Genomic DNA, 23,005 nt, shown 5'->3' with positions numbered 1-23,005 from the left:
AAGTGACTTGCACATGGCCACACAGCCAGGTAATTATTAAGTGTCTGAGCCCAGAACTGAACTCAGGTACTCCTGACTCCAGGGCTGGTGCTCTATCCATTGTGCCACCTAGCCACCCCGAAAGGGTTTAACCAAGGTTAAATCCCATTATTTGTTCAAGTCATCTCACGCCATCCCTTCTCCTTCAAAAGATTGTCTCCTTTTATCATTTCCACTCTTCTAGCTATTTTCAATTTCTCCCTGTCTACTGGTTCAATTCATCTCAACCTGACTACAAACTCCTTGAAAAGGCTGTCTATACTTGTGATGGAAAATAACATCCACATCCAGAAAAGGAACTATGGAATCTGAATGTAGACCAAAGTATACTATTTTCAATTTTTAAAATTTGTTTTCTATCTTATTTTCCCTCTTATGGTTTTTCTTTTTGTTCTGAAGTCTTTTTTTTCACAACATAATTAAAATGGAAATGTATCTAACATAGTTAAATATGTATAACCTATATTAGATTACTAGCTGTCAAGGGATGGAGGGAGAAAAACGAAGAACTCAAAATCTTACAAAAAATTGATTCTTGAAAACCATTTTTGCATGTAATTGAAAAAATAAATAATAAATTTATTTAAAAAAAGAAAAGGCTGTCTACAATAGGTGCCTTCACTCTCTTCCCCAACACACTTCTATTTTCTTGCAATTTGGCTTGTAGCTTCATTATTCCACTGAAATTGTTCTCTCCAAAGATAACAATAATCTTTTAATTGCCCAATCCAGTGACTTTCTTACTTCTTTCTTATTTTCTCTGACCTCTCTGAAACTTCTAACACTATTGATTCCACTTTCCTTGATAGTCTCCTCTCTAGGCTTTTAGAACAGCACTCTAACCTGGTTCCTGTCCTATCAGATTAGTCCTTCTCAATCTTCCTTATTGGATGTACATTTAGGTCAAACTCTCTAATCATATATGTCCCTCAGGGTTCTGTCTTGGGCACTCTTCTCTTTTTCTTCTATATTACTTCACTTGGTGCACTCATTACAGTGTATTATCATCTAGATTTTTAAAAATTTTTATCACCTAGATTGAAATATCCTATCCTAATCTCTCTGCTGACCTTTAATCTCATAATTCCAACTGACTTTCAGTATTCTCAAACTGGTTATGTTTGAGATAGAATTTATCATCTTTTCCCCTAAATTCCTAAGGATGACAAACCCATCTTCTCAGTCCTGTAGGTACACAACCTAGGAGTCATGCTGGCTCCTCACTATCTCTTATCCTCCTTATCCACACTGTTGCCAGGGTCTATTGCAATATTTCTTGAATATGCCCCCCTTTGACACTGCCACTACCCTCAAACACCTTTCATTACCTTATACTTAAGACTACTGCAATAACCTACTAGTGTGTCTGCCTACCTCAAGCCTCTTCCCATTCCAGTCTATCCTCCACTCAGCTGCTACTGTGTTCTTAAAGTTCAGGTACAACCATGTTACCTCTTCTTCTTCAATAAACTGCAGTGGTTCCCTATGGACTTTAGGATCAAATTAAAAATCCTTTTTTGACTTTCAACGTCCTTCTTAACCTATCATTCTCTCCTCCCCCAAACTATTACTCCAATCTTTTTGTGTCTTACTCCCTGCCATGAACTCTTATATCCAGCAACATTGCTCTCCTGGCCATTCCTTGAATAAGACATTCTAATTCTTGTCTTTGGGCAAAATTTTCTCTGGCCAACTTTTTATGCCTTAAATACTTTCTTCAGCTCTACTTCCTTGGTTTCCTTCAAGTCCCAACCATTCCCAGTTTCTTATTTCTAGTGTCTTCCCTTCCCTCTATTAATTATTTCCTATTATCTTTCATGTAGCTTGTTGGTACATATTTGTATGCTTATTATCTCACCAATTAGATTTTGAGTTTGATGTTAGAGACTGACTTTTGCCTCTTTTTGTATTCTCAGTGCTTAGCATAGTGCTTGGCACATAGTAGGTACTAAATAAATATTAACTGACTGAATTACAAGTGTCTAGAAATGAAACAGGTTGTCTTAGGAGGGAGTGAGTTCCCTATTACTTGGGGACCTTTAAGAGAATCCTAGATGTCTATTTTTTAGGGATGTTGTAGATGGAATTAGTGTTTTTAAATAGGAATTGGAATAGTTAATACCTGAAATTCCTTCTAACTATGCAATTTTGCAGCAATCCAAGCACTTCCAGATATTTGTTTTGTTGTTCTGATTTTATATCATTAAGAAAGGGAATAAACACCTATGAATAATGCATATTAACAATGTTAAGTGATATATAAGTAAACCATAGAAAACATGAACTCCTGATCATAAAGATCTTAAGCAAAAAAAATATATTGATAGCTACCTTTCACGGTTGGACATTGGCTTCATTTGTAATTGGGGGGTCATTCTGGTTGGGGTACTGACATTTTCATTAGGCTCTTCAGAAAGATGGCCTCTCTAGATTAAAAAAAAAAAGATGGGTTAAACCTTGTGGAGAAAACAAGAGAAACAGGAAAATATTCTCTAATAAAATAGAAACTTCTTTTCAAGCTGCTATACTTGTGCCTCTTTCTCCTTAGGCAACTCTTTAGGGAAACCAATAGGATCAATATTCACCCTTTTCTTCAACTTGTGTTTGGATTTCCTCTTCTCTTTTGACCGTCCTGGACGTCGGTGTGTGGTCATAGGCTGACTGCTTTTGCTGGTGAGTCCATTCATGCGTTGACTCTTGCCCCCAATGATACCTCGGCATTTGTCAAAACCACACTTACAAAGTTGCTTTGAGGGAGAAGCAAAGAATATTTAATTGTTTCTTAAATTTAATAAAGAAACTCTTTGGGGAAGTTAGGTGGCACGGTGGATAGAATAACAGCCCTGGAGTCAGGAGGACCTGAGTTCAAATATGTCCTCAGACACTTCATAATTACTTACTGTGTGACTTTGGGCAAGTCGTTTAACCCTAGTGCCTTGCAAAATTTCTCCACACCCCCCCCAAAAAGGAAGTTCCTGGGGGGTAGATCATCTCACAATTAATTCATGCTAATAAAGAATTTTAATATGAGAAAAAGTAATCTTTTTTTCTTAATCTTCACTAAGGGAAGAAAAATATTAAGATTATAGCAAAAGGGGGGAAGCTAGGTGGTGCAGTGGATAAAGCACTGACCCTGGAGTCAGGAGGACCTGAGTTCAAATCTGACCTTAAACACTTAATAATGAGCCAGCTGTGTGACTTTGGGCAAGTCACTTAATCCCACTGCCTTGCAAAAACAATAAAAAGATTATAGCAAAAAGGACATAAGTTAAAACTTTAGCAAAACTTACTCATTTTTCTTGTTGGCAATCAGAGACTAAAGCAGATTCAACAATATTTTTCTTAAGGTTCATTATGAAAAAGACAGACTCAACTGCTTTATTATGTCACGTGATAGTAAAGTGAATACTGTCCAAATACTTAGAATTCTTAGAAACAATCAAACAACCATCTTTTTTATTAATAAACATGCTGACCTTATTTGAAATTTAACCTCCATAAGAGAATAATGAGTTTGAGAAGACATTAGCATATTATACAAATGATTCTGTTTCTTATAAAAAACTTTTTTTTTCTTCATTCAACTAACATCTGTAATGTTAGTTACAGATTATTGAGGATTCACTCACTGGGTCTCAAAACTAAAAGTAAGTCTTTGTTTTAGAACTATTACCTGTTTCTCAACATTAAAGGAATGAAAATTGTAGTCATAGGTGAGTTCAGTACCAGCTGGCATATCTTTCAGGGCATAGAGCCCAATCCGGTAGACTCCATTGACAGACCTAGAAGAGAGCAAGAATTTGAGACAGTGCTTGCAAGCAGTAAGCCATGATGTAAACTATTTCATATTCTGTATTCAATTAGTCATAAAATGCTTTAAAGTCTTTTAAAATATCTGTCTTACAGTGGATAGAGCACTGGTCTTGGAGTCAGGAGTACCTGAGGTTCAAATCCGGCCTCAGACACTTAATAATTACTTAGCTGTGTGACCTTGGGCAAATCACTTAACCCCACTGCCTTGCAAAAAAAAACAACCCCAAAATAAAATAAAATAAAATATCTATCTTAGACTTGTTCTCAAAATGATTTTCTGACCCTAGTCTTTCTTTTTAAAATATTCTGTATGCTCCTGCTAAACTAATATTCATAAACACCATTATGTATTATGCTATTCACCTGCTCCTAAGCACTCTAATGTCAATGGCATCAAGTGTAAACTCCATTAAAAATTCAAGCTTCTTCATAAACTGGCCCTGCCCTATGTCTATCCAACTATCTGTTACGTTGGCATCTCTACTGGTCTTCTCTACAATGCTCTATTTATTCCTGCTTCTAAATCTTCATCCATGTTTGTCAAATATTCATTGAGAACTTATTATGCTATGGGTACAGTATTCTTATACAAGCTGTCTCTGTATCAAAAAATGTAGAAGAATGTTCTCAAGATTACAACTTATTAGGAGGTAAGACATATATATATGTAAATAAGTACATATAAAGAAGTATATTTTCAGTATCACAAAATTTATCTAAAGTACTGAAAGACATCAAAAGAAGATGCAGTTTTTCTATCAATATAGATCCACTTGTCAACATTAGTCAGTCTGAGTATGGTTGAAATGAACTGGTTAACAAACTGAAGTAATGTATAAAAAGTTAGTTGGAATCATCTGAATTTATAAGAAGGAATTACAAAGAAAGGGAATATAGATTATCACTTAGTTATAGGTAGGAAGGACTAGATACACACAAAAGAAAAAAATTAATTTAGAAACTGGCTTATGAAGGAATGAGCTTAGAAGAGCTTAAAAAGTTTCACCTCTAAAGATGGAATAGCAAAAATTATACCAGAAGTCTGAGAAATTTTAGAATTTGAATCATGTGGAGTCAAAGCTGGTACAGTTTGGATACTATGAAAAAACAATAATTGCCAAGACAGAAATGGAAAATATAAATGTACAACTCATTTACACATTAGGCATTAATTGTTCCTTTTCATGATTTTTATGTTGCACCACTGATACCTAGTTTGAAATGAGAGGAATATAATATTCCACTTGGCTTAAAGGCAGACAAAGAAGATAGAGTGGGGAAAAAAAAAATCAAACCAGAAGCTTTTAGAAAGACTTTATATGAATTCAATGAGTATTCAATAGATATTTAAAAATAACTGAAATATATTATGTAATAGTTCCTTCCTAAGCATTAATGTTATTGTAAAAATAACTATGCCCTATTTTAATTAGAAAAATAGAACTTGCTGTGAGGTAGAATTCCTTCAGATTGTGTATTTGGCTTATTCACTGCCTTTTTTTTTTTTTTGTGGATTTTGCAAGGCAAATGGGGTTAAGTGGCTTGCCCAAGGCTACACAGCTAGGTAATTATTAAGTGTCTGAGCCCGGATTTGAACCCAGGTACTCCTGACTCCAGGGCTGGCGCTCTATCCACCACACTACCTAGCTGCCCCATTCACTGCCTTTTATAAGACAAACCTTCAATTCACTGCAATGATGGGGGCAGGAGAATACCAACATTGCCAATTAGGAGTACTGAGTAGCACATCCAAATTTTACACCACTCCCAGGTGGTTACAGATTATTTGGAAGGTGAGGGTGACAGTCCTGCCAAAGTAGTAAATGGTATCTCTGAAAACATCCTCACTGGCTTGCCCCCTTTATGAACAGGAGTTTTTCAGCTTTTTCTCTTATTCCTCTCTATGTCATATTCCTGACCTCCTAAGTTCATTCTAGACTTTCTGGATTTCAAAACATGGCAACTTTCATTCTCATCCTGTCCTTCCTCACAGTCACTTTTCAGCTACCTTTTGTGTGTAAATTTCTTAAAGACAGGGATTATTTTTATTTTTGTTAATATTTGTACCCAGAGCTAAGCATATTGGAACAACAGTAAATACATTATAAATGCTTCCTTCCATCTATTTGACCACACAAGTTTAGATGTTACATCTTCTGAAAAATGCATAGGATCAGAATACCTATGAAATGTCAGTCAGTTCTAGACTTTACAGACAACTGTTATTATAAATGTTCCTTTTTGCCCTCACAATCAAATCTTCTGACCATTCCAAGAGACATACAAATGCATTATTTTTCAATGTCACTATCCCTCAAGGGCAGTCACATGGGATATGGAGTCCATCAAAAGAAAATAGTGGGCGAATTTTGGTCTAAGGACTAGCTCAGACCACTCCAACATTCACTTTGCTACAGTCTCTCCTTAGACTGAAAAAGTGGTCCAGTCTAACCTAACGGTAACTTAAATCTCAATATATATTAAGTACATCAATTAGGGTGTCCAGAAACTTGTACTTAAGAGTAGTGAGAAGTTAAGTGACTTGCCCAAGGACATAGTCATTATGTATCAGAAGTGAGACTTGAACTGTGGTATTCCTTGCTTTGAGGCCAACTCTCTATCCCCTAAATCATATTATTTTCTCTCTCTCTCTCTCTCTCTCTCTCTCTCTCTCTCTCTCTCTCTCACTCACTCACTCACTCACTCACTGTCAATTATACTAGAAAAGCACAAAAAAGGAGGCAATTTGTCCTTGGCTTTCTGATAAGTCAAAAATGTTGACCATATTGCCAAGGTTGTGTTCCCATAATCAGTAGAAATGATACAAAACCTTAACAGAGATCCCCATATTCTGTATTTTTAATCTGTATTTTTTCCATTTTTTGAAATGTTGTGGATTTTCCATTTTATAAATGGTAGTTAGAATTTGCTTTAGGTAGAATCCATTTTGTGGAGTCAACCGGTGACTATGTAAATGCTTGAAATATGAATACAATGTTTCTGACAGATTTTAAACATGACACAATGAAGTTGACTTCTATATAGTGATTCAAAGGGCAACAGAAAGAAATACTGTGAGAGTGAGCAAGCTGCTGAATATTACCAATGATGACTTGTGTAGAAGAAATAGCACAAAAGACATCATCTAGAAAATGTATAATCAAAAAAAGATGTGAGCTAGTCAATTAAGAAGGAAGAGAAGATGAAAAGCTTGAATGCTTCTTGAGAACCTATTCAATCCTTAAAAAAAAAAAAAAGACCTAAAGGAAGGTAGCCAGTGTGCTGAAATCTTTGGAAGATTTTTGGAGAACACAGATAAGAGATCCACAGAATAAGAAGGTATGTATAAGTTACAATCTGCACTGTTTGAGGAAGGATTGACACTAATGATACCTTGAAATATCACAATTTTGAATTTAATTCTAAATTTCCTTGTATAATATGGTTTTTTTTATAAACTTATTATCTCAACTAGCAAAGATAAAAATGACATGGTCCACAAACATATTAAAACTAAAGAGGGAGAATATGATAAACAAAAGAGAACATGATAAGAACAAAATGCCACCAGAACTTGAAGGAAGGAAAAAGTATTTTTGAAAATGGAATAACTGAAGGGATGAGGCATGGGATGGGTAGAATTTCAGATATTAGTAAACTGCTTAGCACAATGCCTGGCACAAAGTAGGCACTAATATGTTAGCTATTATTACTATTTCAAAAAGTGAAGCCAGGAGGTAAAGCCACAGCAGAGAGATCATTCCAAACAAAGGAGCAATTTGAAAGAAGACAAGTTGTTAGGAAAATGAATTGAAAGTGAAGATGGCCCTATTAAATCTTGCCACTTCTAACTTCACATCTTCCTTAAACATCCTTTTCTTTCTAATCACACAGATACTGACCTCATCAAGGTGCCCATCCTGTGTCAAGAGGACTATTTCAATGCTCCTTTTGTTTTGGTCTTCCTGTCTTAACTCTCTCCCAACTCCAATCTATACTCAGCTACCAAAATGGTGGAAATCTGATTATATCACCTCTATACTCAATAAATTGCAATAGTTTGCTATTCCCTACAGAGTCAATTGCAAAGTACACTGGCTTTTAAAGCTGTTCAAAACCTGATTCCTTTTTACTGTTCCATCCTTATGCTTTGCTTCCCTTTCATAAACTCTACAATCCAATTACCTGCTATTTCTTGCAAATGATACTCAGTCTCTTATCTCCATGCCTTTGCAGTGGCTGTACTCTTAGGTAGAATGCTCTCCCTTCTTACCTCTTCTTAACCTTCTTACTCCCTTTCTTCCCTGGTTTCTTTCAAAATTCTGCTTATCCCCTACCTTCTGCATAAGACTTTTCCCCCAATATCTATAGCTGCTAGTGCTTTCCTCTCAAAAATTACCTTCTATCTTCTCTGCAACTGTTGTATTGACCTAGTCATTCATACATGTCATCTCCCCTATCAGAATGGCAACTCCAAATGGTAAGAACTGTTTTTGCTTTTATTTGAATCCCCAGGCTAGCACTATGCTAGGCACATAGTTAGCATTTCATAAAGGTTTGGTAACTAGTATGGAATTCAGACATTGAAAAGAAAGGAAAAATCAGATTGTACTCTCCAAATGATTCTGCAAAAATGAGAATATTTTTGTATAAAAAATTCATAATGAATTAATAATATTTATCTTTTCTTATGAGTACTGAAGTACTGTAGGGTCTTTGATATGTAAATTGGCCGAGCAATTGAAACAGCACTCTAAAATAAAATACAATTAAGTGTGACTCAGTGAGAAAATGTACTCTATGACAAAACTGCTAAAACCTAAGTACCATCTAGTATAAGGATAAACAAACAAACAAACAAAAATTTACCCTGTTTGATCAAGGGGTTCTAAATCCTTTCTCTTTTCAGTCTGTGCTACCAGGGCACTTGCATTTTGCTGAAATGCCAAAGTTTGAATAGTTCTTGTCATAGCATTGTTTTATTATTTACAAGCTGCTAAGGCAATGGATAGAAGGCCCTAAACCTAAGTTTAAATCCAGTTTCAGATACTTGCTTCTTGACCCTTCTCTCAAACTCAGTTTCACCACCTATAAAATGGGGATGATAATAATAGTGCCTACCTCCCAGCAAACCTAAAAGTTCTATAAAAAAAATGCTAGCTATTATTATTGTTGAACTTGTTATGTCAGAGCAAAATGCAGAGAGCTACATATTTATAATGAACCATTAGTAGGTATAAAATGAGATCCTAGAATTAATTGAGGTAGACAATAATTCAAATTTGTTTGGATTGGGGAATAAAAAAGGGAATGTGTAAGCAAAATAGTACTACCTCCCCCCCATCTTTCATTTTCCAATGACAACACTTTAGTTTGAAATCTTCGATCTAATTAAAATAAAAATTCTTATCAGACTTTTAATAATAAACTTTTTTTTTTCACTGAAATATTGTGACATTATTCCTATGGCAGGCCTGATCAGTTCAGGAAGGACTTCTGGATATTGATTAGGATAATTAGACTACAAGAGGGAGCTCTTTTGATAAATTTATATAAGAGAAGTTCTTTTTGACCTTTGATTGAAAAAACAGTATGATTAATGATGGATACAATTTTTTAGGATATGCCAAAAAATGTTTATTCTATCTAAGCAATCAAATAACCACTTGAATTTTATGAGTATATTTTATAATATTGTGAAATTTTCCCTCTTGTTTGGGCACATGAGTCTGAGATTTTTTAAAGGCAAGATGATGGAATCCCCTTGAAGTTTTCTCTAAGGAAAGGTGTTGAGAATTATTTAATAAATCTATTTTTGGCAGATTTGAATAAAAAAAGACTAGGAATTTGAGGGAAGTATCTTTTAAAAAAAGAATCAAATATAAACAGTCTCCAAAGTAGGGACTTTGGAATGATTGGAAAGCAGGGGTTCTTAACCTTTTGTGCTTCCTCAATGCCCTTAGGTATTTGCATAGGCTTTCACAAAATGATACTTTAATAGGTAGTTAGATGGGACAGAGAATACAGTCCTGGAGTCAGGACCATCTGAGTTAAAATCTAGCCTCAGACTCTTACTAGCTGTGAGACCTTGAAAAGTAACTTAATTAACCCTGATTGCCTCTAATCATGTTCTAGTTGTCATCATTCATATCTGGCCACACCCAGATGGCTCCAGAGAAGAAAGTGAGGCTAGCACAGCACGCCCACACACACTCAAATCCAATTCATGTGCTTGTCATAGCATTACTTCCTTGATGTTATGTTCTTCTTTGAGAATGAAGGACAAACATCAACAACACTTTTAAGTGCATAAACTAAAATACATAGGATTACAAAAGAATGACTGTTTGAACAGTCAAATATCAACATATATTTTTAAAAAGTCCAGGAATCCTAGGTTTTAAGGATATAAAATGAATAGGCTCTGTGCTCCAGGGCAAAGGATAGAATAAGACATTCTGAACCCTATGTCCTTTTTTGTAAAGTTGTTTTCCTTTCCTATTTTATTTAACTAACAAGCATCTACTGTTTTTCTTCATTTCCCCCAAGTGCCCCCCCACCTTCCCCTGTCCCATACAAACAAGAATACACACAGAGCTAAACAAATTACAGCACTGGTCATATCCAAAATTGAATATTTCATTCTGTATCTTGAGAACACTATCTCTTTGTCAAGAAATGTAGCATGGCTTCATCTGCATTCCAGTTAATAAGACTTTTTTTTTTTTTAGCTTTTTCAAGGCAATGGGGCTAAGTGGCTTGCCCAAGGCCACATGGCTTGGTAATTAGTGTCTGAGGTGGGATTTGAACTCGGGTACTCATGACTTCAAGGCCGGTGCTCTATTCACTGTGCCACCTAGCCGCCCCAATAAGACTTTTAAAGTTGCTTTTCTTTATAATATTATAGAAATTATTCTCGGGTTCTGCTCATTAAACTCAACATCAGTTGATGGCAATCTCCCATGTGAAGCTCATTCTATTACATCCATGCACTATATTTTGCTCATTTTTTTTTTTTTTTTGTTTTTGCAAGGTAAATGGGGTTAAGTGGCTTGCCCAAGGCCACAAAGCTAGGTAATTATTAAGTGTCTGAGACCAGATTTGAACTCAGGTACTCCTGACTCCAAGGCCAGTGCTTTAACCACTACGCCACCTAGCCACCCCAATTTTGCTCATTTTCTAACTGATGGCTAATTCCTCTTTGCTACGATAGATAGATAGATAGATAGATAGATAGGTATATTTATAAAGATATATATGGGTCCATTTTCTCTGTTTAATCCAGCATATATCTTGTTTGCCCTTATTTATATGCTGTCTCCTCCATTAGATTGTGAATTTCTTGAAGTCAGCCTTAGCACAGTTCTTAGCAAATAGTAGGTACTTTAAATTAAATACTTGCATCCTCTTTGAAACACAATGAAAAACAGTATCTTAAAAAAGATATAGCTGGGTAATATGTGACTTTGAATACACAGTTCCAGATTGCTCTCCAGAATGACCAGACCAATTCAACATTTCACTAATAGTACCTTTATGTGCCTATTTCCCCAGTACTTCCAAGATTGTTAATTTTTTTTTAGTTAAATTTGCCAATCTCAAGGGTGTGAGGTAGTCAGAGTAGCCCTACTATAGTGATTTAACGCATTTTTTTCTAAAGGTTTTTGATACTTGAAGTTTTCCCTTTGAAAACTATTTATTTATATCCTTTGACCATTTGTCTCCAAGGGAATGGATCTTGTTCTTACCAATTTCAATCAGTTTTTTAAAAATCTTGAAAGCATCTTTTCAGAGAAACTAACTTAAAACTTTTCCCCAAAGGCTTGGTTTCCCCTTCTAATTCTGACTGCAAAAGTTCTTTATCCACATACTTTTCAATTTATATAATCAAAACTATTCACTTAATTTTTGGTGAGCTTATGTGCTGCTAGTTTTTTGTTATGAATTCTTCCCTATCCATAGATTTGAAATGCAATTTCCTCCTTGCTTTGTATATGTATTTATGATGTGTGACCTTTTATATTTACGTCATGGGACTATTTGAAGCTTGTCTTGCTATACAATATGAGGTGTTGAACTAAACCTAACTTTTGCCAGAATGCTTCCCAGTTTTCCCAGCAGTGGTTTTTTTGAATATTAAGTCCTTACACCAGTGGCTGCTCTCTGAATTCACAGAACACTAGGTTACTTGATTTGTACATTCGTTGTTTCCTTTTTTGCCTCACTTTTTAACCAGTATCAAAATTTTTTGATTTCTCCTATATAGTGTATATTGAGTTCACATACTGATAGACCTCATCTTTCCAATTTTTTCTAGTTCTATAAAGAAATCCTTTAGTAATATGATTGGAATGGAAATTACTAAGTCAATTAACTTAAGCAGTATTGTCATTTTTATTATTTTGGCTCAGCCTACCCATGAGCAATTAACATGTCTCAAATTATTTAGTTCTATTTCCCTAAAGAATATTTTATAGGGGTGGCTAGATGGCGCAGTGGATAGAGTACCAGCCCTGGAGTCAGGAGTACCTGAGTTCAAATCTGGCCTCAGACACATAATAATTACCTAGCTGTGTGGCCTTGGGCAAGCCACTTAACCCCACTGCCTTGCAAAAAGTAAAAAAAAAAAAACAAAAAAAAACCCCAACAAAAAAAGAGTGTTTTATATTCTATTCAAACTGGTGTTGGTTTGGGGGTTTTTTGGTTACCTTTCTTAGCAGGTAGTTTTTCTATTATTTTAAACATTTCTCTGCTTATCTCTTTTACTTGACTTGGTTGGTACTATACAACTTTATTATGTATGCATATTTTTGAGCAATGTTGCTGAAGTTGTTTTAATTAATTTTTAGTTGATTTGTATGGATACTCTAAACCATCACATATAAAAAAAGACAGGTTTTTTTTTACCTTTGCCTATACTTACTCATTATATTTTTGTCTTATTGCTATAGCTACAATTTCTCTTACCATATTAAATAATAGTGGTACATCTTAAAACTAGATAATACAGCAATAATTATTAAAACTATCTGGCACTAGATAGGACATAGAAAGGTGCATCAGTGGAATAGAGGACATACAATATGCTTACTATAAATGATTATAGTAACCTTGTGTGTGACAAATGTAAAGATTTAAGTTTCTGGGATAAGAATTCACCATTTGCTAAAAATTGTTCAGAAAATTGGAAAGCAGTCTGGCAGAAACTAGGTATAGACCAGTATCTTCACACCATTTACTAAAATAAGAAAAAAATGGATACGTGACCTACACATAAAGAGAGATATAAGTATATTTGAAGAACAAGAAAACACATTAACTATCAGATATTTATAAATAAGAAGATAGAAAGCACTGTGAAATGAAACTGGGTAATTTTGATTACATTAAAATAAAAAGGTTTGGACAAATAAAACCAATGTAGGTAGCTAAGATTAGAAAGAAAAAAGAAAAATGAGAAAAAACTTATATAGAGATTTTTTTGGATAAAGGTCTCGTATCTCAAATATATAGAGAACTTTGCTAAATTACTCAACGGGTAAATTGTTAAACCTGAACAGGCAGTTTTTTCATGAAGAAATCAAAGCTACATATCATATAAAAAATTCTAAATCATTAATTAGAGAAATCTAAAAACAGTTTTGAGATACCCTTTCACACCTATCAGATTGGTTAAAATGATGGGAGAGGAAAATGAAAAGTTTCTGAGGGATGTGGAAAAACTAGGCCACTAATAGTCTGTTGGTGGAACTGTGGACTGATTTTGGAAAATGTTTGAAATGATCAGCTGGTTGATTTTAGAAAAACATGGAAAGATTTGCATGAAAGGATAGAGTAATAAAATGAACCAAACCACAAGTTCATTAAATACAGTAACAGCAATACTGTTTGAAGAATAACTGTAAACTACTAAGTTATTCTGATTATTATAAATCCTCAAATCAACTACAAAGAAGAGGAAGAAAGAGGAAGATTTGATATAGAGAGGTAGGTATAGTAACTCATACACACACGCATACACACACACACACGTTAACTAGTGGACTTCTCTAGTGTGGGAGGATGGGGAAGGACGGGGAAAGACAGCTTGAAACTTAAAATGCAACAAAAACTTTTTTTTCAAAATTAGCAGTGGTGGGGCAGCTAGGTGGTGCAGTGGATACAGCACCAGCCCTGGAGTCAGGAGTATCTGAGTTCAAATCTGAGCTCAGACACTTAATAATTACCTAGTTGTGTGGCCTTGGGCAAACCATTTTGCCTTACAAAAAAATAAAATAAAAAGAAACAAAATTAGCAGTGGTGCTAATAAACAACTTATTTTACTCCCAATCTTTAAAAAAAATTTATATAGCGTTAAGTGACTTGCCCAAGGTCACACAGTTAAGTAATTAATAAGTATCTGAAGCCAGATTTGAACTTAGGTCCTCCTGACTCCAGGGCCGGTGCTCTATTCACTGCACCACCTAGCTGCCCTCCTACCCCCAATCTTACTAGAAAAGCTGTCTAGTTTAGAACCCTTTTACAAATAATATTTGCTTTTAGCTTTAGATAGCTGTTACTTATTATGTCTATTCATTCATATGCTTTTTAGTGTTAACAGCAGAAACAGTGTATTTTTTTTTAAGATTTTTTTGCAAGGCAAATGGGATTTAAGTGGCTTGCCCAAGGCCACACAGGTAATTATTAAGTGTCTGAGGCCAGATTTGAACTCCAGTACTCCTAACTCCAGGGCCGGTGTTCTATCCACTGTGCCACCTAGCCACCCCAAGACATTGTATGTTGCCAGAAAGTTTGCTGTATTCAGAACTATAATTCTCTTTCTTCCTCCTATTAATATGGACAATTATGTTTAGTTCAGTTTTCCTATTATTGAACCCACACTGCATTCCTAACATAACTCTAACCTAGTCATAGTATATAATCTTTGTGACATGTTGCTAAAGCACCACTGCTAATATTTTATTTAAAATTTTGGCATCAGTGTTCATTACAATTTTAGCCTATATTTCCTGTCCCCTCACTGTTTTGACTTATGATTTATGTATTAAGACCATATTTGCACTACAGAAGACTGTGGAAGTGTGATATCTTTAAGCATAAGCTTCCCAACTTATAATTTAAGAATGTAGCTTTACTATAGTCCTATCTGATAATTTATTCCTTGCTTTTCTGAGTTTTAGCATAAGCAAATTAGTTTTTGATTCAGCCACCCATTTTAAAACTTTATATGAAATCTTTGTCTTTCATCGACTTCCTAACACATTCTGTTATACTACTCTATTGTAAAGCTAAACCTTCTCATTAGAATTCAGTTTAATTTTTTTTCAGTCAACAAAATGGTTGATTTTTCAAAGAACTATATTTTTGTCAATCAACTGAATAGGAAATAAAATGCAAACATAAGCTGATATGCAAACTATTTTATAAACATAACAAACTAATATGCAGGCTGCTTTGAGGACCAAAAACTTTATTATGGTGTTCCCATGGCAAGTTTGAAGATTTTCAGTCCCTAGTACTTAGAATTTAGGTAAAAGTTCTTGTTCTTTGAACGAATCTTTAGCTAAGTAGAATAATCCATGTTCTAACCAGATTTGAATGGAGGAATAGCAAATTGGCTTAGGTAGAGATTGATGAAGTTTTATGAATTATATAGTTGCCAAAGTTCCTGTCTGCAACAAAATGTGAAGTAGAGTTATTAAACTTCTCATCAAATTATCAAATTTCTTCTTACTTCTTTAAGTTAATATTTTTCCAGGGTCTAGGGAGCATACTCCTCAGAGTCCTGATACACTTCCTCTAACATGACTGCATTTTATTATTATGTCCTTCCAATCACACACACACACACACACAGTTACTGCAGATTTTGAGTACTGGCATTGTTGGGAGGATACTGATAGGAGTGGGAAGAGGTAGCACAATTTAGGCATTCTAAAACTGGGCAGATACATTTGCATACTTTGTATTGCATACTGTAATTTTACAGTTATGATCATTGCTTTATTTTGCTCCATCTTGCTTCTCCTTCCCCCCCTTCTATGCTTTTCAAATATTTTTTTACAAAAAATAATGGTGACAGTGTATCTAGCACCAAATCTCTATGCTTAATGCAATCTACGTTAAGCTTCTCTTTTTATATCCCTAAGACTTAGCACAATGCTTGGCACATTGTAGGTGCTTAAAAAATGTTTATTGATTATTCACTATAATTAATTAATATAGCAACTTCCATGACTCTTCTTACCCATTTCATTCTTAGTGCAAAGACAGTAAAATCACAAATGTTAGCCAACTGAGTGTCATCCTCAAATCCTAGTTTCCCTCATCTCAAATATCCAATTAGTTACCAAATCTTGTTTCTGTCTCCACAATATCTTTCCTATTATTTCTTTACTTTATCTTTCCTAGAATGATAATAATACACTTTCAATCCATCTTCAGTCCATGAAGACTACACTCTGGTTTGCCTTTTCCTGCTAACAGGATTTAGACTCCTGCTCCCTAGACTCAGAGCTCTCCCAGGTGAGTTTTCTTCATCTTATTTTATCTGGAATCAAGCCCCTTTTTGCCAATTTTCAACCATTCGTAGATATCACCTTCCAAATCTCCACTTTAACTCTTAAATTCCTATATTAGAATGTAAAGTTCTTTGGATTGTGAGACACTAGAGAATCCCACTTTACTCATAAATACCTGAATGCTTAAAAAAAAATAAGAATCAACTATGATAAAGAAATACAAAAAAGAAAAAGTGATATATTTAATTTAGAACATGACTGCACAAAATGGCTATCAGAATCATGTACAAATGAACCACAGAGACAAGAAAGGGACGATGGAAGGCATAGTATAAAGCAACCTGGTAACACAGAAGGGGAATGGGGCAGATCATCATCCTTCATGGGCAACCAAGTGGTCTCACCCATATTAATGTCAAGAGATGGGGCCAGATCGGCTTCCAGCAATCTAAGGAGTGACTTGGGGGCCTCATCCAAACCTGGGTCTTGCAAGAGATAGAGGTGTCTCACTAGTTTTCAGGCTGTCTGTATTTTATTCAGGCAACAATTCAATGCACAACCTAAACAACAAGGTCAGACAATTCTTTTTTTTTTTTTAAAGGTTTTTGCAAGGCAATAGGGTTCAGTGGCTTGCCCAAGGCCCCACATAGCTAGGCAATTATTAAGTGTCTGAGGCTGTATTTGAACTCAGGTCCTCCTAATTCCAGGGCCAGTGCTCTAACCACTGTGCAAACCAGCTGCCCCTAGGTCAGACAATTCTTGAAAAAAATGAAGAATAGTTTTAGCCAGTGCATTCAGGATCAAGTGGATGATCCAAGAAATCAGTAAGGGAGTTTGATACAAGGACAAAACTCAATCCTGAAACTGAAGCAATACAACTAAGTAAATAGAAACAAAATGGTCAACACAATGAATAAATACCTTAGACAAGAAGTTCAAGGGATAAACTCAGAAAACGAGTAAATCCACAACAAATCCAAGCAGAGCCTCAGAGAAAAGAATATCTTGATTACAAGGACTAGAAAAGTACTTGGAAGAAATGAAACAAGAGATATAAAATGAAATATCTAGGGAGGGGGGAAACATGGCAAAGAGAAAGTATATTCTAAAAGAAACAGTGGCAAAACTTAATCAAGAATTGATCTCTCAGGAGGCTAGGTGGCATAGTGGATAAAGCACAGGTCCTGGAGTTAGTGGATAGAGCACTGGCCTTGGAGTCAGGAGTACCTGGGTTCAAATCCGGTCTCAGACACTTGATAAATACCTAGCTGCATTGGCCTTGGGCAAGCCACTTAACCCCATTTGCCTTGCAAAAACCTTAAAAAAGAAAAAAAGAATTGATCTCTCTAAAAAACTGGAATTGGACAAGAAGAAAACTACAATCTCATGAGACAAGAAATATTGAACAAAATAAAAAAATCAGAAAAAATAAAATGTCAAAACTGATCCACAAAGCAAGTGAAGGAGAGATACTCTAGGAATAATTGAACCTAAAAATCAAGATGGTCAAAATTCTACATATACACCATACTTAGAGAAATTATGAATGGAAAGTATTTAGATTTCTTAGAACATAGAGAGCTAAGTGAAAATAGAATCCAACAGTCACAAAATATGCTTCACCTTGAGCCTTTCTCCTTCAGCTTGTCATAATCAAAAACTGAGAGCCTTTAAGGTCAAAGTAAAAATATTGCCAACAGACAAAAAGAAAAATTTCAAATACCCATGAAGACAGAGTAAGGAAACGTAAGATTTGGCATATCTCTATAGAAAGAAGAAAGCTTGAAATAAGATATTGTAAAAGACAAAGGATATAGGTTCATAAATGAAGCTATTTAGCTAAACTAAGCATACTGCTAATAGAGTGAAAAAACAGAACTTTAATGAAAGAGGATGGCTAAACATTCCTGATAAAAGTCCAAAAGTGAGAAGAAACTGTGAAATACAAATACAGGAATCAAGAGAAACATAGGAAGGTATACAATTTGATTAGATGGAAAGGATGATATCAAGATGTAACTATCTACAAATTAAGAGTGGGAGAAGTTACAAAGATCTCAGATCTTCTGGGTTTACAGAAACAATAACCAAGATATATATATATATAAAACTAAAATATATTATATATATATATATATAATATATTTTAGTTTTTGCAAGGCAATGGGGTTAAGTGGCTTGCCCAAGGCCACATGGCTAGGTAATTATTAAGTGTCTGAGGCCGGATTTGAACTCAGGTACTCCTGACTCCAAGGCCAGTGCTCTATCCACTGCGACACCTAGCCGCCCTATATCGTGTTTTAAGGTTTGTAAAGTGCTTTAAAATATTATTTTAGCCTTCTAAAATCCCAGTTTTACAGATGAAGAAACTATGGTAGGAAGTTGTTAAATGACTTGCCCAGGCTCACAAAACTAGCAAGTGTTTGAGACAGGATTTAAATTTTTATCTTCCTGCCTCATATCTCATCAATGTTCTCTGCACCTCTAATTGAAATTTTTTACTACAAAGATGGTTCATGGGCTCCAGGGTCACTTTTTTTAAAAATGATTAAAACAAATTTATTTTTGAATTTTACAATTTTCCCCTAAATCTTGCTTCTCTCCCCCCATCCCCCACAGAAGGCTAAATTGAATGTGTTGAGAGGGAAATCATATCCTTCAGAAAATAAAATAAAATATAAAAGATAGCAAGATTATATTAAGATAACTTTTTTTTAAAAAAAATTAAAGGCAATAGGCTTTGGTTCCTGTTTAAACTCCACAATTCTTTCTCTGGATACAGATGGTATTCTCTATTGCAGGAACCCCAAAATTGTCCAATTGTTGCACTTATGAAATGAGCAAGTGTCAGGGTCAATTTTTAAAGAGGAGGCTGAATCCAGTTTTTCCTCCCCATTACCCAGCAGCTGTACTTCTTTTGTACATTTTTGTAACTTTCCATCATATCTTCCTTCCCTAGGAAAATAATCCTTGGGAAATCTAATTATATTGTGAGACTGAATCTGCCTGGTCAGGAAGACTCATCTTCCAGAGTTCAAATCTGGCCTCAGATCCATAACAGTTGTGTGACCCTGGGCAAATCACTTAATACTCCTTGTCTCAGTTTCCTCATCTGTAAAAGGAGCAAGAGAAAGAATGGCAAACCACTCCAGAATCTATGCCAAAAAATCCCCAAATGGGATCATGAAGAGTTGATTGAACAAAAACAAATATGAGCAAACCATCATAATGGACTAAAAGAGGATAAAACTGTTTACATTCTCAAAGAGGGCAATTCTCACATTCTCACAAAACCTTATCATCAAGGAGTCTAGATGGAAAAAAAATCTAATTAGACAAAGGGAGTGTTTTTGTTATGCCTTGACTTTAAAAGAAGAATGGAAAAGGAGGGTAAAAGGCAGGAAAAAGGGTGGTGATAAAGAAGTGATAGAGTTTAAGGCAGTGAGCTTAGCTTAGTGAGAGGTGAGATTCACCTCAATGACCTAGAGACAAGAGGGTCATATAAATTCATTTACACTTCTCCAATCTGGTCAAGAACCAGCTATGGTTAGAAACAGGAAGAAACTTTTGAGGGAAAAGGCAAGCAAGCAGGGAGAACTGAGAGGGCTTAGGGAGGATGCCTTCTGTTTAAGTATATTTTAGGGAATCATGTCAGAAATAATAAAAGATAATTTGCTCATTATCTGGATAACACTGTTTCCTCAACACTCTATAACTCAGTCTCCCTTCCATGTCTTTGACATGATTTACAGGATATATGTGACAAGATTTCTGGCCAGGCACAGAATATGTAATATAATCTATATTGGCTCAAGGGTGGTATAGTAAGACACAAAACAAGTTTTCCTAGAGATGTGACAAAACATAGCATTCCTTTAAACACAAGATGGGATAAGTTAAACTACTGGCTGGCATAACATTTTTCATTACTCATCATTTCTACTGCATCAGGATTGGGAAAATTATTTCACATAATCACAGCTTAAGTCAATACAAAGGGGTGGGGATAGTGGGTAACATCTGAATCTCACTCCTATGATAAGTGTTAAAGGAGGGAAAATATACAAATCCACAGAGTTGAGTACAGGGAGACAAGAAGGAAATGGAAGCCAAGATAAGAGGGACTAAATAGGAATTTGATTAAGGAGTCTTTATTTTTAGTCTTAAGTACACCAAACTCTAAGGATGCACACACAAATATTTATAGCAGCTCTTCTCATGGTGCTAAAAATTTGGAAACAGAAGGGATATTCACAATTTGCAAAGGCTGAACAAGGTGTGGAATATAAATATGAAGGAAACTATTTTGCTGCAAGATATGAAGGGGATGGTTTCAGAAAAACGTGTTTATACAACAAAACTGGTAATAAACTGATGTAGACAGCAGTTTCCCAGTCACCTCCTGGTACTGCATGCAATCACAGATGCCAGCCAGCCTGGGGTGGCCCCTGTCCCCCATGTAGAGGCTCTGCCCTGCCCCCTCCTCCCATCCCTCCTACCATCTGCCTGCCTGACTCCTCCTGGGTCTGCACCATTGCCCACTTACCCTGAGCCCTTTCACTTTGGCCAGGCCTTGGGGGGAGCTGGAGAGGGCCTAGGAGACCTGCTTCCCACACCCCATGCCCACAAATAAAAATGAGGGTACCGTATTTGTCTGTCTTTTAAAAGGAGAAACGAAAAAAAGAAAAAGTCACCAAAAAAAAAGCCCCCCCCCCCCATTTCGTGTTTGTATATAGTCCTTTAGACAAACTTTTCTGCTTCTGGTGTTCATTAACCTAATACAAAGGAGGAATGGAGACACTGTACTAAGCTTGTACTAGCTGTGAGACAGATGGTTTAAAAAAAATAAATAAACTGATGTAGAGTGAGGTGAGCAGTGACAACATCTTAAAGACAATATAGGTGAAAAGCCTTAGAAACTGATCAATGCAGTGACCAACTACACCTGTAAAGGAAAGATTCTATCTAACCTACTAATAGAGATGTGAAGAATAATTCAGAATAAAACATGCTTTTGGATATGGTTGATATGGGGATTTTCCTTGCCCATGTATATTTGGGTTTTTGTCTTTTGCAAGGCAATGGGGTTAAGTGACTTGCCCAAGGTCACACAGTTAGGTAAATATTAAGTGTCTGAGGCTGAATTTGGACTCCAGTTCTCCTAACTCCAGGGCCAATGCTCTTTCCAGGGCGCCACCTAAGGGGCCCTGCCCACATATATCTGTAATGGGCTGTTTTTTTTCTTTCTCAATGGTCTTTAACCAATCTCTTTAAAGAGATTGGGAGAAGGAGAAAAGGTAGATATTTCATAGTTTGAAAAAAAAAAGAAGGGTCAAAGAAAAGTAAGAACAAAAGCTAGGGTAGAAGGGATGATGACAAATGAAACAGATCAAAGGGTGGTGCCTCAATTTTCATTTCATTTTTGTTTTCCTTGATAAGGGGAATGACCTTTGGACTGGAAAGAACAGAACATAAATGGCTAAAAGGGAGTCAATTACCAAGATAAGCTGTCCCTGATAAATACAACTGTAGGCACCAAAAGAAATGACACAAATGACTGGTGAGCTACAGAAAATGATATATTGAATGACTGTGAAAAATGGGAATATTACAGATTTGAAAAATAACTAATGATATCCTAATTTATTAATGTTTTCAAAGAACTCATTTTGATTCCTGACAAAATTCTAGAATGAATTATTAAAAGGATCATTAGTGAATTCATTAGCAAAGAAAAAGATGATTACAAAAAACTGGCATAACTTCATCAAGGACAAAGCACATCAATTTACCTCATTTTCTATTATGATATCGTTACTAAACTTGAACAGGGAACTGTTGTTTATTGAATCTACCTATATTTTAGCAAAACTAATCAAATATTTTATGCAATTCTTATGACAAAAACAGAAATTTGGACATATTACAGAACAAGAGAATAGACATTAATAGTTTCAATGTCAACTATGGAAAGAGGAATAGATTTTGTCTTTTGTCTTTTTGGTCCTGAAGGTAGAAGCAATAGACGGGAGATGAAAAGAAGCAAACTTAGGTGTGATAAGGTTGTGACATCCTAAAAATAAATGTTATCCAAAAGTGGAATGAATCGACTCTGGGAGGTGGTACGTTTTCCCATATTAGAGACCTCAAGTAGATGCTAGATGGTTACTAGTCAGGTATACTGAAGAGGAGATTCTTGTTCAGGCATGGTTTGGTCACTGAGGTAACTTCTAAATGTAAATTTTATAATTTTCTAAGACAAAGAAAGAAAAATTAGTAAGGAATGATGATAATTAATAATATTTATCCTTCATTCTTGAAGAAGACCATGACATAAGGGAGGTGATGCCATGATAAGCATGAGGACTGGATTTGAGAGAGGGGGTGGTGTACTAAGTCACCAGCCTCACTTTCTCGTACAGAGCCAGCTGGATCCAGTGGCCAGATATGAATTAGGACAACTGGAGATGGCCCTGGATGTGAGACAATCAGGGTTAAGTGACTAGCCAGGGTCACTCAGCTAGTTAGTGTCACGCGTCTGATGCCAGATTCAAATTCCAGTCCTCTTGACTCCAAGGCCAATGTTCTATGCACTTCACCACTTAGTTGTCCTAAGGAACGATAATAGTAAA

At 35.5% G+C, this 23,005-nt stretch overlaps 1 protein-coding gene and 1 long non-coding RNA gene across 5 annotated transcripts in view; one reads left to right on the top strand and one right to left on the bottom strand.

Annotated features, from left to right (window-relative positions):
• Positions 1 to 23,005, bottom strand: part of ASH1L (ASH1 like histone lysine methyltransferase) — a 254,778-nt gene that overhangs the window by 24,414 nt on the left and 207,359 nt on the right. For all 4 annotated transcript variants that reach the window (XM_074223285.1, XM_074223284.1, XM_074223283.1 and 1 more), the window contains exons 13-15: positions 3,713 to 3,821; positions 2,625 to 2,786; positions 2,371 to 2,465 (exon numbers count right to left, since the gene is read on the bottom strand). In XM_074223285.1, coding sequence (XP_074079386.1) covers positions 2,371 to 2,465; positions 2,625 to 2,786; positions 3,713 to 3,821 — 366 coding nt within the window. The remainder of the gene's footprint in view (positions 1 to 2,370; positions 2,466 to 2,624; positions 2,787 to 3,712; positions 3,822 to 23,005) is intronic.
• LOC141513464 (uncharacterized) lies at positions 6,881 to 22,035 on the top strand. Its single transcript, XR_012475806.1, has 4 exons — positions 6,881 to 7,191; positions 7,747 to 8,332; positions 16,264 to 16,377; positions 21,813 to 22,035. It is a non-coding gene; the product is annotated as an uncharacterized LOC141513464 (long non-coding RNA).

Source organism: Macrotis lagotis, chromosome 2 (genome assembly GCF_037893015.1).
Source record: "Macrotis lagotis isolate mMagLag1 chromosome 2, bilby.v1.9.chrom.fasta, whole genome shotgun sequence".
Taxonomy (NCBI): Eukaryota; Metazoa; Chordata; class Mammalia; order Peramelemorphia; family Peramelidae; genus Macrotis; species Macrotis lagotis.
This window is presented reverse-complemented; position numbering and strand designations above follow the sequence as displayed.